General features: G+C 42.3%; 4 protein-coding genes across 9 annotated transcripts in view; 3 read left to right on the top strand and 1 right to left on the bottom strand.

The window, feature by feature from the left end:
• LOC120952522 (flotillin-2) overlaps window positions 1-17,684 on the bottom strand; it is a 153,738-nt gene that overhangs the window by 110,246 nt on the left and 25,808 nt on the right. The gene's annotated exons all lie outside the window — the stretch shown is intronic.
• Window positions 1,238-3,453, top strand: LOC120952520 (glucose dehydrogenase [FAD, quinone]-like). Its single transcript, XM_040371892.2, has one exon. It carries the CDS (start codon window positions 1,402-1,404, stop codon window positions 3,262-3,264), a length of 1,863 nt encoding a protein of 620 aa, XP_040227826.2. The 5' UTR covers window positions 1,238-1,401; the 3' UTR covers window positions 3,265-3,453.
• LOC120952516 (glucose dehydrogenase [FAD, quinone]-like) lies at window positions 10,081-12,180 on the top strand. The gene has a single exon (XM_040371883.2). It carries the CDS (start codon window positions 10,223-10,225, stop codon window positions 12,116-12,118), a length of 1,896 nt encoding a protein of 631 aa, XP_040227817.2. The 5' UTR covers window positions 10,081-10,222; the 3' UTR covers window positions 12,119-12,180.
• Window positions 13,977-16,273, top strand: LOC120952521 (glucose dehydrogenase [FAD, quinone]-like). The gene has a single exon (XM_040371893.2). It carries the CDS (start codon window positions 14,203-14,205, stop codon window positions 16,045-16,047), a length of 1,845 nt encoding a protein of 614 aa, XP_040227827.1. The 5' UTR covers window positions 13,977-14,202; the 3' UTR covers window positions 16,048-16,273.

Below are 17,684 nucleotides of genomic sequence, written 5' to 3'. Positions count from 1 at the left end.
ATGCGATAAAACGAATTCATTATTTTAAACCTTCAATTTTACAAGGATTCCTAAAATGTACTTCCAGTCTTTATATTATCAAGATATTTACTTCAACGATTAATTCTGAACATTACTGTTCACTAAGATTTCAGGCACAACGACCTAATCCTCCATTTTTCCGTGACTATGGCTCATGAGGATAAGTTCATGGCAAGGCCGGAATAAAATTCAAATTATAACATAATAAAATATTTCAAACCGAATAATTGGATAATGATATTAAGCAATACTATTGGTGATGTTGATTTTATATAATAATGTCATCCAAGCAAGAATAAAGATTTGTAATTCCTATTATTAAAACTAATTGTAAAAGTAGTACGATAGTCAGATCTCAGTTGCTGCTTAAATTTGCACACAATTTTGCAGGAGAAGGACGCATGTAAAATAATTATTAAAATAAATCATTTAATCGATACTTTATTGACTTTGAACGAGCCTTTCCAAAAAGTGTGCCGTAGAGTCTACTTCTCGATACATAGAGTAGAATTCCCGTAAGAACAAGTCAAGAAAGTGTCCCAAAATTATCAAAACTTCTGAAAAACACAGTAATGATTAGTCCATCAATCCATATTACGATAATCAAGGGTGTACAAGTACGACGGAATGAAATGTCATGCTAAAAATTGTTCAGTAACTTTTATATGCGAATAGTTTCTTCCTACCTTTAAACATCAGGGAAATCCTGAATGTTGCGGCGGGCCGCATTGGGACCGCGGCCCGGACTTTCCCGACCGCTAGCTTAAACCATGTACGTCATAATGAAATCGAAAATCAAAGCGAACTCTCGGCACCAGTTTAAAATCGTGGCACATATAGATAGCATGAGACGATTAAAAATAAACTATACCACAGCCGTAACAATTCTACACAGAACCATGACCAATAACTTCTGTTATGTTGCAATTTGCATAAAAGTTACTTTCACCACACAGATCTTCAAAATTTACATTTTTGCACATAGTGGAAGAACAGGTTTTTTCCTCCCTAAAACAACAAAACACTGAACAAGAGCAAAAGTTGTCCAATCAAACCAATTCGAATATCTTCGCTCTCCTGCACAGTCTGGCGTGTTAAATTCGAACCCGCATGGGTTTTTCTCAAGCCCCTACTTCTCCTGTATTTTTGCATAAAATTTGCCAGAATTTTTTTTATTTCGCAACATCAGCTACTTATGACGTATCTGCCAGTATTAGTGAGAATTCAGAACGCGACCAGTACGGACGTGCACGGCTCTGGTGACCACGCGGTGTGATATTATAATTAGTGTCGGTTAGATCATCCCCGTAAAAGCTTTAGGGATCAATTTGGAACATATATATCTAACTATATGATTCAAAGCATCATTATTGCATCGAAATGCTTCGTCGACTAACGTTTTGGTGCGTGATAGTGTTGTTCATCTGTAGGTGGCAAACATCTATGGCTCAGTTACCTGGAGTACAAAGTATCATACAATTCTACCGGGACGGCGATGAACGTTTGAAGTATGAAAAGCCCGATCAGCGACCCTTGTTGCCCGAGTACGATTTCATCATTGTTGGTGGTGGATCTGCCGGCTGTGTTTTGGCAAACCGACTCACAGAAATATCCCATTGGTCGGTGCTGCTGATCGAAGCTGGACCGCGCGAGAACCTTTTGATGGATATACCGATATTTGCCCATTATCTACAGGGATTAAGTATCAATTGGGACTATCGTACGAAGTCAAGCGATCAGTGCTGTTTGGCGTTTAAGAACAATCAATGCCGCCTTCCTCGGGGCAAAGTGATGGGCGGCTCAAGCGTTCTTAACTACATGATCTACACCCGCGGTAATCGCCGAGACTATGATGCGTGGGCAGCAAAAGGAAATGCTGGCTGGTCCTTCAATGATGTGTTGCCGTACTTCCAAAAGCTTGAGAAAAATATCGTTCCTGACTCTCACCCTATGTACGCTGGTCGCAATGGCCCCGTCACGATATCATATCCCAGCTATCGCACCAGCGTGGCTCGCGCGTTTGTGAAAGCAAACATGGAATTAGGCCTGCCCTACGTTGACTATAACGGACCCAGCCAGATCGGAACATCCTTTATTCAAAGCACCACGAAGAATGGCCAGCGTGTATCCTCCAACAACGCCTATCTTTACCCGATACGAAACCGAACCAATTTGCATATTATTCGAAACGCTCACGTCACAAAGATTCTGCTCAATCGTGATACGAAGAGGGCCACAGGTGTTCAGTTCTATGCGAACCATCGCTATCAAAAGGTTCGTGCTCGTCGTGAAGTGATTGTTTCCGCTGGGGCTATAGGTTCGCCACACCTGCTCATGCTGTCCGGTATCGGTCCGGCCAAGCATCTACGCCTGAAAGGTATACAGCCCTTGGCAAATCTTGCCGTCGGGTTTAACTTTCAAGATCATGTGGCGGGTGGAGCATTAACGTTTCTCATCAATCACACGGAAACGCTCACTTCCAAACGCATGTTCACATTGGAAAGTTTTATGGAATACGAACACCAACACACAGGTATGATGGCGTCGACTGGAGCGTGTGAGGCGATCAGTTTTCACGACACAACTCAACCACCCAATCGCGCCAACGAAGCTGGTTGGCCCGATCTGGAACTGCTATTAATCGGAGGCACACACGCAGCCGATCGTATTTACGAATCCAACTTTAACTACAAACCGGAAACTTTTAACGCCCTGTTCGGTGATATTGAGCGACGCGGACTGGAGGGATACACAGTATTCCCGATGATTTTACGACCTCGCAGCAAGGGTCGAATACGTTTGGCCAGTGCTGATCCCTTTGAGCATCCGATTATTCAACCTAACTACCTCGGAGATCCGTATGACTTGGAGGTTTCTGTGCGTGGGATCCGTAAGGCGATTGAGCTCACGAAAACTAACACGCTCAAAAGTTTCGATGCTCGGTTGCTCGACATTCCGATACCGGGGTGTGAGCAGCACAGATTTGACACCGACGATTACTGGAAGTGCTTTACGCGACACGTGACGTACACGATCTACCACCACGTGGGTACGTGTAAGATGGGCCCGGCAAGTGATAGGCTGGCGGTGGTAGATCCCCGTCTGCGCGTGCACGGTGTGAAGGGATTACGGGTGATCGATGCTAGCGTTATGCCGGATATTCCGGCGGCTCATACCAACGGGCCAACAATCATGATTGCTGAAAAGGGTGCCGATATGATCAAGGAAGATTGGAACTTGTAAGGAATTGTTGCAATAAAAATTGTGTTACTATCCTAGCCTGTGCAGAATTATACATTGTCTTTCGCGGTTTACAACCAACCGGTGAGCCACATAGCATTTTGAAAAGATTATATGCTGCGTCTAAGTAAAATACCCAATGCCTAATACCGGTGCAATTGAAGCAGTTAGTTCATCGATTACGATCATAAAATACACTTAACCCATATCACAATTAAATCGGAAAGCAGCAGATATTTGGGATACTAACCAACCAATTGTTTGTTGTTTATTGATTAGTTTTCTTTAATTCAAGTGGTCACGTATTTTGAAAACATTTTTAGATATGTGTATCTCTATCTTCTCTATATGCATACATAAAAAACTCGTGCCACGGCGTTTGTTGCCAGCAACCTCCAAAACGGCTAGATCATTTTCAACGAAACTTTGCATACACCTTATGGTGGCATGAGAATAGGTTTTATGGCTTACAGCAGATGTTACACATAACTTAATTTAATTTACCGATACGATACTGTGGGAAATGGGAATCAAAAGTAACAAAGAAAAGATGGTATATTTAGTTATTTAGGAATAACTAAATTTTCCAGGCCAGCTAGGAACATATGTAATGAAATAAATATACATTGCGCTAACATATTTATAAATTAAATTGAAATTACTCCACAAAATACTTAACAGCATTACGTAATAATGCACATCAACTGCATTGAATTTGGTTGTAGAACGGTTCCAATCAAAAATATGTCAAGCAACGGAAATTGTTCCACAAGAACCTTCCAGCTAAAATATAGAATATGCCAATAGAATGTGAACACAGGAAATATGTTTATAAACCATACCATCTATCGGCTGAATGTGCAGTAAATTAGGTAAAAATAATTGAAGCTCTTTGATCAGAGTTTCCTTGAAAATTGCTCAAACAAAGTTATCATATTTGCTGCAAATTTTGTTTGATTTCTTTGATTTTAAGTTTGATTTTCTTATCGATTCATGATTATGACCATTGCACCTTCGGTCACCTAACACCTAACTGTGTTGAATACAGTAAGATTATGTGTGTAAATAAAATTTTCGTAAATTATACTTTTTTATCAATGGACGATAGGGTCGAGATCATTTTGTATTAATATCTTTGGTTTATCATGAAGATAGAAAGCAAATTTTGTGCGCCAGTATTTTGTGAAAATTCTGTATTTTTTAAGTGTAAAATGGATACATGACCAATTTTGTGGGTTCCGTTTTCGTGCCCTCCTCGAGACCACGGGGCCCTGCGTGGCCGTTTAGTTTGCGTAGTGCTGTATCCGCCCTTTAATCCAGATAAAATTGAAATATTATAACAGATTTTATTAACTTTTGTCTACACAAAGGTTTAACATTCGGGATAAAAGACAGTAACGTTACCGGACTGTAGCATGAGTAATCTGGAGAGATGAGATTATTTGTTAATTTGTACTTGTTAAATGATTGGTCAGCAAGGCGATCTTATCACTGCCCTAAAAAGATTATCTTAGAGGGCAATAAATAAGAATGAGAATATTTGGAAACTATACAGCAGTGATCTCCAACCTTTTTATGATTACGAACCACTTGTGTTTGAAAATACATTTTCCATGGCCTACATATATTAAGCGCATGTGTTTAGACTAAATTCAAAGCTTTTTGTTCAAAAATATAGTTTATATTACGCTAGACATGTTGAAAATTTCATTTTGATTGTGAGAAAAAGTTGAACGATATGTGTTTTAATAAGCTTTTCATTTTAAAACATCAAATCTATCGGGGACCAGGTCTGTTCCCGCGACAGAACACAAATGGTGCGCGGACAACAGGTTGGAGACCACTGCTATACATTGACATACAATCATAACTATTAATTGTACCACCGTTTGTTAGGCCTTCTTTATAACTGTAGCACACGTATTTATATTTTTGATGATTTTGTAAAAAATTGTCTTCCTTATTATTCAGTACTTTGCAACTGCCTTGATATCACCTAATCTACCGATCAGCTGATCAACCCTGATGCTGCAGGAACCCGCCTATACAAACTTTTTACTGGTGGGGTGAACGATATATATTTCCCTGTATGACATGAAAGAGATTTAGAGATTTAGTTTGTAAGCAACTTCATAATTCCAAATTATTTTACATTGCTGGTTGCAACCTGATGCTGAGCTATCCTTATCCGGGCTGTACATTGCACACAAGCAAAGTGTCCGGTAGTCTTGGAATGCATCGGCAAACGCAATAATCTTAAAGTTTTGAAGCATCGTGATGCCAACTTGGTATACCTTTAAGGACGAACCAGAAAAGGGCCTCACTTTTTTTTTAAAGTGAATTTGGTACTTTGTATCTTATATCATTTTATTCATAGCTTCCTCCATGCACATTAAAAATTACTTTTTTACCAAATTTTGTCACAATATATTTCATTCACAACACCAACCTTGAATGACGCATCACCACGCATTGTATTAGTGAGATTTCAGAGAACGACTAGCCTGGACGATCACGGTATCGACGACCATGCGGTGTGCTATAGTAATTAGCGCTGTTTAGTCTCTCCATATCAAGGTTTCAACATTTTTGCATGGGTTCGATGTATTTAATTTGTAGCCAACCATATCATTCAAAGACGCATCATGGCAAAGAAATGCTGCGTTTTCATGTAGAAAGTTACGGTTCGTCAATTGACGGTAAACATTTAATGATTGATGAAAAAGCCGGGGGTTAAAGCCTAGAATGGACCGCCTAACCGCAGCATTTCTGCATTTTAAACCGTAGCACCACTTGCACTCAAGGATTTCGGTCGGGTGTACTATTCCTACTGCCAACTGGTGGGAGAATATAAGCAAGCAACAAACTTATGATAGCACAGGTGAATAAGTTGGTTTTCTCGACAATTTACCGCCCGATTTGTAGGTTCCATTTTGTACTTCATTAGTCAGGCACACTACTATATATAATTGGTGTATACAAGAGGAAGATTCATACTTTTCCTAGCCATACCTAGCATGGGATTCACGAAAAAAGATTTACCTATTCCTGTTCTATTTTTTATGCTCCATCTTTCTAACGCATTCAAAAACGCGTATTTCACAACTAATTTCTATCATTGATCCATATTTTGGAATCTCGCTATTACATCCTTCTTAATTTCATCGGACCGCATGTGGATTGGATCCTCTTAAAGCGAAATGAATATCTCGAGCAGCGATCTAGCTCATAGTAATATTAGCAGAATATATGCTTTCAGCCTAGATAGAAGCGTCGGCGAGTTGTAATCCACTTGGATAATCTAGATGCACAAATAAAACCGGGATGGATTGCACTGTAAATGTGAATTGCCTCGAAACGTAAGAACACCTTCCATAAGATACATACTTCATTATTTCTAAATATTCTAAATATGCGAATCTTATTTTATTTATGCTCGAAAAACGAAATTGTCTGCAACAACTAAAATCATTTCAAATCATCACATACCGTATCGTTGAGCGTATGACTTACGGGCAGCCGAAATCTAATCGATCAATCTGTCGGCACACTTGTATCACACCATTAAAAACAATCTAGACTAATCGTAAAAGAAATTTGAAATAAATGAATTGTCCAAATAATGTGCGTTCTCGATTCCTTTCTACCTTTTTGTTGTACCTCAACAGGTACAAGTACCTCGCGCAAGCTATGTCGTTATGCAAACCGAAAACTTATAAACTATTATTATAAAATAAACCATCAAGATCAATGTTAACTGTGCACATTGTTTCTATCGTCCCGCTTGAACTTTGTTTTCATCGTATTGTGTAAACATAAGTTGAAAATATTGTTTCAATTGGAAAACAAAACGAGCCTACCCGACTATTACTTGTACAGTGTACCACAAATACCATCGTTTAACAATTGTGAGCAAGACCGGTATGGTAATGGATCGTAGGTTGACTACACTGCAGAGTGGGGCTTACAGAGCTTACATTATTTCAAGGTCTGCTACAACTACTCCCACTGCAGTCAATGCCGGTAGTAATCGGCCCAGAGCGAACAGATTGCAAGTATTGGACGCACTATGCCCGGTCAATCTAGGAACGCTTTATTGTAATCAAAACGATGCGTCCACTAATGAAGCGTCGCAATCGTTGTTTCATACAATACATAACGAATAGTTCGTTCTAATTTTAATTATATTGGTGTGAGGTGGCCTGCAATTAGGCAAACAGCGTATCTGATACATAATTTCAATATCGTACCTAGAATATAATAACATATAACACAGGACTACATTGAGCTCGAAAAAATCGCAGCCAGTACTTCCTTTCCCTGTCCTTTATTTATATTTAAACAATTCGGTATAATGTTCATGATTATAGTATACGTTTACAAAGTTTCCACTACATTAAATTTTTACACGGTTTTTACGTTATCAAAGGAAAATGATAATATTCCTCGAAGATTTACGAACATTACATTTCTCTCAGACTACCATAGACATAAAGATTTCATCCACAAAACAAACTTTGTATCAAAAACAACCACACTCTTGAAAACCTTGGCTGTACTTTCCTGTCGCCGTAAGTTCACCTTTGATGAGCGTACCACAACTGTTTTGCTCATCTCAAGATATCCTTGGATGATTGAACCCGGTGCCAATCTCATCACATTTAGTTCTTTTAGCTTTTTTCCATCATGTAAGCCTCCGTCAGAGGACAATTCGCGTACAAATTGTTACCACAAGTTAAAGGAAGTGTTTTTTTTTTTTGCTCTTCTTCAAGGAAATCCTCCATTTCTCCCTGATTATGACTGATGCGGTGAAGTTCAGTGCAAGGCCATGGGGTCGCAGTAATTACACAACATTGACCTGCCCACATGCCTGGCTGATCCGGACAATTCTTCTCAGCGTGACCTTTTGATACGCTCAGCCCTCCTTTCCCACCAACAATTTCATCTGATTGACGACGTGAAAGAAGTCAATTTTACGCCCATTTTAATGGCCCTTGAATGTGGTCCAGAGTACGTGAAGAAGCGCTCTATACGAATCTATCTTTATTACACTATCACGCAGTAATAAGAGATGATGAACACTCCATGTCATATTCATATCTACTTATCGACCCTCTGCTCGGATTTACCGGATCCCTTCCTTTGTTCACTGAGTTTAATTTATGAGGATGCTTAAAAATGTCGACTGATAGCAAAGTATCGCATGCAGCGGGTGGAATGGGATTCAGTTACTTCCTTAAAAGCATCCTGAGCAGGTTTCAACCAACGACGAAAATGCCGTTCACATCCGTATTTCAACCAATTCAAGGCAGTAAGATACACGTTCTTTATTAAACCAGTATCACACATGCAGCCGTGCACACATGTTTGTTCAACGAATCATAGGATTTTATGACTAACCTGAACAAACTATATACAGTCGGTTCCCGATATACGCGGTGTTTGCGTTCCTGAGCAACTCCAATTTCCGTGTATGTCAAATATCACTTTTTTCAGCCAAAATACGTATAATTAAACGGTTTTTTTTTTAATTTAAAATAGCGCTCTCACACACTCTACCATTCATTTAATACGATTCGTGCAGAACTATCTTCCATTTCTGGTTTTAAAGCGATTTAAAAATGTTTGCATAAGCGTAATTTTTCTGCATTTGACGATGCGTGAAACAAATTGTACTTATTTCACATATGATCTGTCAAATTTGGAAAATCACGTATCTCTGAATCTAAATTGTTGGTTTTGAGTTCCATTGAGTTTTAGTCAAATTTAGCAGAAAAATCAAGTACCGCTAATAGAAGAATACTATGCTTTGAACCCAAAACAGACATAATGGAACACAGTGCATTGAAAGACTGTACCACGGAACCGACCCAGTTTCTTTAGCACGCACAGCATTTGGAAACATCGAATAATCAGCCAGACATGGATTAAACCTGTACATTCATTTCGATGCAAAGCTACAAAAAATTAATGGTAAATAGCGATACATTTTAACCAAGTTCAGCACACAGTAGGTAGTGCGTAATTAATTTAAACACGAAATCGAATGTACTGTCGCAGTAAAGCCAAGATGGTATCGTATGTACATCAAATGAGAAGGTCATCGTATTAATTTGCTATAACCTGAGCCCAAGGTACTCGGAGAAAAGCGGAGTGCAGAAAAAACGAAAAACAAAAAAATGAAGAGAAAGGAAAAACCTATCCCAATTTTGGTTGTCCCAAAACCTCTCCACATTTCGTGTGAAGCAAATTTTGAAACAGTTATAATCTCCATTGTAGTTCCCATTCTAGGTCGTCACGTCACTGAAACATACTGATCAGCCGTTAACTCACGGAACTAGTTTCATATCATTGCTCACGAGAATTCCTTTAACTAAGATGCTGAAAATATCGCCACTACCGCCACCAAGAACTTCTTTTTTGTTCTTTATTTGGTTATTTGCATAAAGCTTACTATCTCCACGAGGGCCCTACACCTTTTCTGGTGACCAGTTTGTAGGCCGGTTTTACGTGCATGCATTGTAAAGCTAACAGGTTTTCAGGGCAACCTAAGAGGGTGAACGACATATCAGAAACATGCCGAAATAAGCTTCGATAGATCCATCCAAAGAATTTAGGCCCTTTTTGAAATTAATGGTCAAACACACACAAACACGTTCCGGCACGTGGAGTTCTAAACATTTCATTCTGGCTTATTCATAGTATCTTCACAAGCTTTTACATCTGCGTCAGCATTTTGGTTCAATATTTGCCAGCAGATATCAGATCCCTCATTGGCAGACATTAGCCATCGAGAGCGTATCACCAAGCATTAGTGAGAGTTCAGAACGCGACCAGTCCGGACGTGCACGGTCCTAGTGACCACGCGGTGTGATATTATAATTAGTGTCGGTTAGACCATCCACGTGAAGGCTTCATAATTTTGGCGCCGAATAGGTCAATTTCATTTGTAACTATCCATATGATTCAAAGCTTCATTGGAATGCTGCGTGGACTAACGTTTTGGTGCGTGATAGTGTTGTTCATCTGTAGGTGGCAAACATCTATGGCTCAGTTACCTGGAGTACAAAGTATCATACAATTCTACCGGGACGGCGATGAACGTTTGAAGTATGAAAAGCCCGATCAGCGACCCTTGCTGCCCGAGTACGATTTCATCATTGTTGGTGGTGGATCTGCCGGCTGTGTTTTGGCAAACCGACTCACAGAAATATCCCATTGGTCGGTGCTGCTGATCGAAGCTGGACCGCGCGAGAACCTTTTGATGGATATACCAATGTTTGCACATTACCTACAGACATACAGCACCGTAAATTGGGACTATCGTACGAAGCCAAGCGATCAGTGCTGTTTGGCGTTTAAGAACAATCAATGCCGCCTTCCTCGGGGCAAAGTGATGGGCGGCTCAAGCGTTCTTAACTACATGATCTACACCCGCGGTAATCGCCGAGACTATGATGCGTGGGCAGCAAAAGGAAATGCTGGCTGGTCCTTCAATGATGTGTTGCCGTACTTCCAAAAGCTTGAGAAAAATATCGTTCCTGACTCTCACCCTATGTACGCTGGTCGCAATGGCCCCGTCACGATATCATATCCCAGCTATCGCACCAGCGTGGCTCGCGCGTTTGTGAAAGCAAACATGGAATTAGGCCTGCCCTACGTTGACTATAACGGACCCAGCCAGATCGGAACATCCTTTATTCAAAGCACCACGAAGAATGGCCAGCGTGTATCCTCCAACAACGCCTATCTTTACCCGATACGAAACCGAACCAATTTGCATATTATTCGAAACGCTTACGTCACAAAGATTCTGCTCAATCGTGATACGAAGAGGGCCACAGGTGTTCAGTTCTATGCGAACCATCGCTATCAAAAGGTTCGTGCTCGTCGTGAAGTGATTGTTTCCGCTGGGGCTATAAGTTCGCCACACCTGCTCATGCTGTCCGGTATCGGCCCGGCCAAGCATCTACGCCTGAAAGGTATACAGCCCTTGGCAAATCTTGCCGTCGGATTCAACTTTCAAGATCATGTGGCCGGTGGAGCATTAACGTTTCTCATCAATCACACGGAAACGCTCTCTTCCAAACGTATTTTTACGCTGGAAAAATTCATGGAATACGAACACCAACACACAGGTATGATGGCGTCAACTGGAGCGTGTGAGGCGATCAGTTTTCACGACACAACTCAACCACCCAATCGCGCGAACGAAGCTGGTTGGCCCGATCTGGAACTGCTATTGATCGGAGGGACGCAAGCGGCCGATCGTATTTACGAATCCAACTTTAACTACAAACCGGAAACTTTTAACGCCCTGTTCGGTGATATTGAGCGACGCGGACTGGAGGGATACACAGTATTCCCGATGATTTTACGACCCCGCAGCAAGGGTCGAATACGTTTGGCCAGTGCTGATCCTTTTGAGCATCCGATTATTCAACCTAACTACCTCGCAGATCCGTATGACTTGGAGGTTTCGGTGCGTGGGATCCGTAAGGCGATTGAGCTAACGAAAACTAACACGCTCAAAAGTTTCGATGCCCGGTTGCTCGACATTCCGATACCGGGGTGTGAGCAGCACAGATTTGACACCGACGATTACTGGAAGTGCTTTACGCGACACGTGACGTACACGATCTACCACCACGTGGGTACGTGTAAGATGGGCCCGGCAAGTGATAGGCTGGCGGTGGTAGATCCCCGTCTGCGCGTGCACGGTGTGAAGGGATTACGGGTGATCGATGCTAGCGTTATGCCGGATATTCCGGCAGCTCATACCAACGGACCAACGATCATGATTGCTGAAAAGGGCGCCGATATGATAAAAGAAGACTGGAGTGTAAGAATAACCTAGTGAATGGTTAAGAATTATTGTTTGATATGTCAGCAGTTAATTTATCACAATATAAGTCATGCTTCAAACCAAATTCATCCATTTTATTGTTATGAACAGTTATTTAAGATATCACATTAACTGATCGTAATTCCAATTTTTTGAAATATCTTAGTTACAATACTGTTTCACTCTATTGACGTCAATTATGTACGACATCATTACCGCTTTAGTGTGTTGTTATTTTTAACCAAAACAGGAAACCCAACAAATTGAGCCCTACAGCTTGTCAATCATGCATCGTATTCTGTTTCAACTTGGCAATCGATGAATCACACAAGCACGAGCATTTAATTAATGATATGATCCACACAACCTCACAGGGATGCTAATTTTATGCATATGATTGAGATCAAAACAAACGAATTTCATAATGTTTAGAAATTCTCTTGCTCAAACCTCGTAACACATTATATCTTCCATTCGAGCGAAATATTCTATGTATCGCAAAATAAGGCCCAAACGGGCATACAAGAATAACCTGAAGTGGAACAGTGGAACACGTCAGTGCAGGGTTTAACTTATGTTTACTCTTTTTTACCATTCCACCAATCGCTGCTGCTCTAGAATACACTTGACATGTCATCGTTCATTAAACAACCCTTGGCACACATAAAGCAGCAGTACGATAAAAACAAAGATATCCCTTACTTTCGAGGACAAAAGAACGCATGACAAAAAAGACACGAATGAAAAAATATTTTAAATGTTTTCTTTGCGCGATTAAACCAGAAAGAAGAGAAAGTATGGTCAAAGGCTAACTCATTTGACACTTCCAACTTCATTAATATATGGCAATGATTCACTAACACAGTACTAGTTATCATTTCAAATTTTCCGCGCCATCAGATTTCCAAGTTCTACCAATGAAAAGCTCTCCACTGTATGTTTACCACACAACATAGTTAAGCACTACAGCTACCCACCCTGCAAGGAAAGCTGGATCCACGCCAGTCAAGTTCAAGTTTACTGCAAGTGTTCAAGTGTGAGTAAGTCCGACAAAACCCCACTCTAGGGTAGCCGTTACCGGGTTGAAATGTGATGTGCGCCTTCCCCGACCTTATCCGATCGCGATTCAATGTAAAGCCAACAACAAAACACTAACTTTATGCACCATCACACTGTGCACGGTGTGTGAATGCAGTTTTTGACCGCAGCAGCACATGTACCCAAGGTTACCAGTCGGATGAACTATTCGTACATCTGACTGGCGGGAGTATACGAGCGGAAGCGAGCAACTTACGGTAGCGCAGGTGAATGAGTAGTTTCCCGGCTACCATTATCAGTGCGCGCCTTGTGCATTACTGCCCCTTTCACTCGATTCTTACGCGCAGTCTTAGTACCTCTCCTACTAGCTGTTTCATTGTTCTCTCAACACTTCACATCAAACATCTTCTCGCTCTCGCACCCTAGCAAAAGGTTTTGCCATCTCCCTTTCCATTCGCCCTACACATCTCACTCTTGCATTACTCACATTGGTGCAATGCATGCAGCGCACGTAGCCACAAAAGCTCGCTCGCACACTGTTCTAGGCGCATTCTTCTCGTCCGTAAAAAAGTTCATCTCAAAAATCTGAAAGAGATGGTCTAGAAGGGACTGTGTGTGAAGATGACAGGTGCAGGGTATTCTGGAAAATCCCTAAATAGATTCGAGTAGAACGGTAGGAAGTACAGGGAGCGTCCGAAAAACTTGTTAAATGACTAACTCCCCGGGACTCGTTTTGCACACAGCTACAGTTGCACGTATCGTGCTTCGTGTCTAGTAACGGAGACGGGGAAGTAGCTGCTTAAAACGCACGATATTGACGGCCGCGGGACTCAGTACGAGCGTAGTCGCGAAACGGCATGCGTTGGTAGCGTTGTGCAGAAATTCAGTGCCAAGTTGTTACAGACGAACCTTGGCATGGGACTTATGTATCGAGCCGGCGTGTTGATCTCTTAGTGAATCATTTCCCATTGATTACGTGTAACTGTGCGCAAGGAACGAAATAACGAGTGTGTGAGTTTTGTTATCCCGTGTGCTAGTGGTCCTGCTGCTGTTCCAACATGCAGTACCTACCACTTGCGGCCGGTATTCTGGGGATGGTGAGCTTTAGCAGACCCCAGGATAGTCTGCTGTCGATGCTCAGCTTCCTGCAGGATGGCGGCGAGCGTATGTCGCACGAGCTGCCAAGCCAACCGGTCGTTCGGCCAGAATATGATTTCATCATTGTCGGAGCCGGATCGGCCGGCAGTGTGCTGGCAAATCGGCTAAGTGAAGTGCCGGACTGGTCGGTGCTGCTGATCGAGGCAGGACCTGGTGAGAATTTGCTAATGGACATCCCGATGGCGGCACACTATCTGCAAAACTTCAACATCAACTGGGACTATCGAACGAAACCGAGCGACCAGTACTGTTTGGCGTTCAAGAACAATCAGTGTCGCTTTCCCCGTGGCAAGGTGATGGGTGGCTCGAGCGTACTAAACTACATGATCTATACGCGGGGCAATCGGCGCGATTTTGATCACTGGGCCGACCTGGGCAATCCGGGCTGGTCGTACAAGGAGGTGTTGCCGTACTTCAAGAAGCTCGAGCACAGCGTCGTACCAGACGCGAACCCGGCGTACGCGGGCAAGGATGGTCCGCTTACCATTTCCTATCCACGGTTCCGCTCGGACACGGCAAAAGCGTTTGTGCAGGGCGCAATAGAGGACGGTGCCCCATACGTCGACTACAACGGGCCGACCCAGATCGGTGTCTCGTACATCCAGAGCACTACGAAGGATGGCAAACGGGACAGTACGAACGTGGCGTATCTGTACGATATGCGCAACCGCTCGAATCTGCACGTGAAGAAAAACAGCCAGGTGACGAGAATCCTGTTCGACCGCAGTGCCAACCAGGCGAATGGTGTCCGATTCTTTCACGCCGGCCGTTTCCACACGGTTCGCGCGCGTCGAGAGGTGATCGTTTCTTCTGGCGCTATCGGTTCGCCCCATCTGCTGATGCTTTCCGGCATTGGACCAGCCGACCATTTGCGCGCAAACGGCATCAAACCGATCGCTGATCTACCGGTGGGGCACAACTTCCAGGATCATACCGCGGCCGGTGGTCTCACGTTTCTGGTGAACAATACCCAAACGCTCACCTACAAGAACGTGTTCCGGCTGGACAACTTCATGAAGTATCAGTACGACAAGCGTGGACCATTCACGTCTACTGGCGGGTGCGAAGCCATCGCATTCTACGACTCTGAGCGTCCGGGCGATCCAGACGGATGGCCCGATTATGAACTGCTGCACATCGGTGGTACGATCGGGGCCGATCCCACCTACGAGGTGAACTTCAACTACAAGCACAAAACGTTCCAAACCCTGTTTGGCGAGATTCAGCGCCGGAACTACGATGGGTTTACGGTTTTCCCATTGATCATGAGACCGCGCAGCAAGGGACGCATCTCGCTGAACGGTTCCAGCCCGTTCCAGTATCCGATCATCGAGCCGAACTACTTTGACGATCCGTACGATTTGGACATTTCGGTGCGTGCCATCCGGAAGGCGATCGAGCTGAGCCGGACTGGCGCGATGCAGCGGTACAATGCCCGCCTGCTAGATATTCCGATGCCGGGCTGCGAACATTATCGCTTCGATTCGGACGACTACTGGAAATGTTTTTCGCGCCACGCCACCTTCACGATCTACCACCACGTGGGTACGTGCAAAATGGGCCCGAGAAAGGATCCTACCGCGGTGGTGGATGCGAGACTGCGCGTACACGGTGTGAAGGGTTTGCGAGTGATCGACGCAAGCATCATGCCGGATGTACCGGCGGGCCATACGAATGCGCCCACTATCATGATCGGCGAAAAGGGTGCCGACATGATCAAGCAGGATTGGAACGAGCTTACGTAGACTGATCATAGGAGAATGTTAGCGTTTTTTTTACTTGGGAGACTTTAACCCTTAGTCAGATAGAGTGTTTATGCACGGCGGTGGCATGCAATTTATTAATTCCTATACGAGATCTCCCACAAGAGAAAACATGTACTATTTATACTATTTATAAAACCTGTAATATTGAGTTGCTAGTGATAATTGTAAATCAAACATGTTGTGTACTTAGATTTCGCTGAAATCCAATGAATATAATAAAATTGTGTATCTATTTTATTTAATTACGCAACATAGCTCTTTTTTACTTACAAATGAAGAACTAGCAAGTGAGTAGTGGTAATTATTGATAGCCTTAAGGCCAAATTCGGAGAGGAAATACATAACCTTTCGCATACATGCATTTCCGATCTAATTGTACGTGATTGTTTGCCGACGTACAATCAAGTAAGCGAGAGAACGCTAAGGTTTTTATTCGAGCAGATGCTACCATCACTTGGCAAATTATACTCTATTCAATTAAATTTCTCACTCCTCTCCGTCCCATCAGCAACTGCAGTGCAGTGTAAATTAAACGAATGCCTAACCACCTCGATTACGTGTTCGATCGGACGTACGCGATGAGCGATATCAATTTAATCTGATGTAACAAATCGTACAGCGTATACAAGCCTGCTGGTAGAGAATGATGGGGAGACAGAATGATATGAAATTTGTTTTGAACAAGCTTACACGCCACGCGGATTTTTTTCTAATTGTATTGGTAAACAAACTATTCACATTCAGTTAACAACATAAAGCAAAAAGCTGATTGAAATATACCTTTAAAATAATTTTAATCTAATTAAACAACCCACCCTACAGCAACACTGTCAACAGTCAATGAACTGTAATGGTCCTTGAATTGTGCACTTGATTTGTGATGGAAGCAGAACCACAAAAGCCAAGGTAATACGGTCATCGTGTGTGGAAGGGCTACATTGCCAAGGCCATGGGATGTCCCTTTTGTGGTAGGACGCTCTCACCCAACGGCTGTTGCATTGCCAAGGACGCAATGAAAGAACATGCAGTACACTTTAAGTTGGTCAAAACTTGCTTATCTAAGACGAAACGTGTAAAAAGGAATCAAAGCAGAGCAGAGACGAACAGTTTTAACGATGCGAAAACCTGTTATGCCACTAAACTGCCTCTCATCATTGCTGGTTGGTATTGAACCACGAAAACAGTCACTGACATCTGGAGCGGAAGCTGTAACGTTGGTTTACATGATATCTAGGAAACAAAACGAGCGCAAAAAAGTGAAAGGATTCGGCCCAACAAAGCAATCAGAAGTGAGTATTTGTTGAAATATCCTTTTATACATGTATATGTACCTATTTGCATCAAAGAATACATGAACTTGTTTTTAATAAGTCAATAAACAATGAACGTAAATTTCAATTAAAAAATAACTACGCATAGGAAAATACTCCACAAAATTAAAAATATGTAAACTCTTCGAACAAACAATGAAAAATAAATAAATGAACCTTGTTAACTAAACTTTAAAAAGCGTAATATAAAGACATGCTAATTAGCAGCACAACGTTTCTCTTTCATTTGGCATTGAATGTTATCCGTCCATCTTCCCGATACGGGTGACGTGCATCCTCTCCTCC

This window comes from Anopheles coluzzii, chromosome 2, assembly GCF_943734685.1.
Source record: "Anopheles coluzzii chromosome 2, AcolN3, whole genome shotgun sequence".
Classification (NCBI taxonomy): domain Eukaryota; kingdom Metazoa; phylum Arthropoda; class Insecta; order Diptera; family Culicidae; genus Anopheles; species Anopheles coluzzii.
This window is presented reverse-complemented; position numbering and strand designations above follow the sequence as displayed.

Bases quoted from the DNA above. Each gene is read 5' to 3' on its own strand.
- LOC120952521 (XM_040371893.2), top strand. From the start codon at position 14,203: ATGCAGTACCTACCACTTGCGGCCGGTATTCTGGGGATGGTGAGCTTT.
- LOC120952520 (XM_040371892.2), top strand. From the start codon at position 1,402: ATGCTTCGTCGACTAACGTTTTGGTGCGTGATAGTGTTGTTCATCTGT.
- LOC120952516 (XM_040371883.2), top strand. From the start codon at position 10,223: ATGATTCAAAGCTTCATTGGAATGCTGCGTGGACTAACGTTTTGGTGC.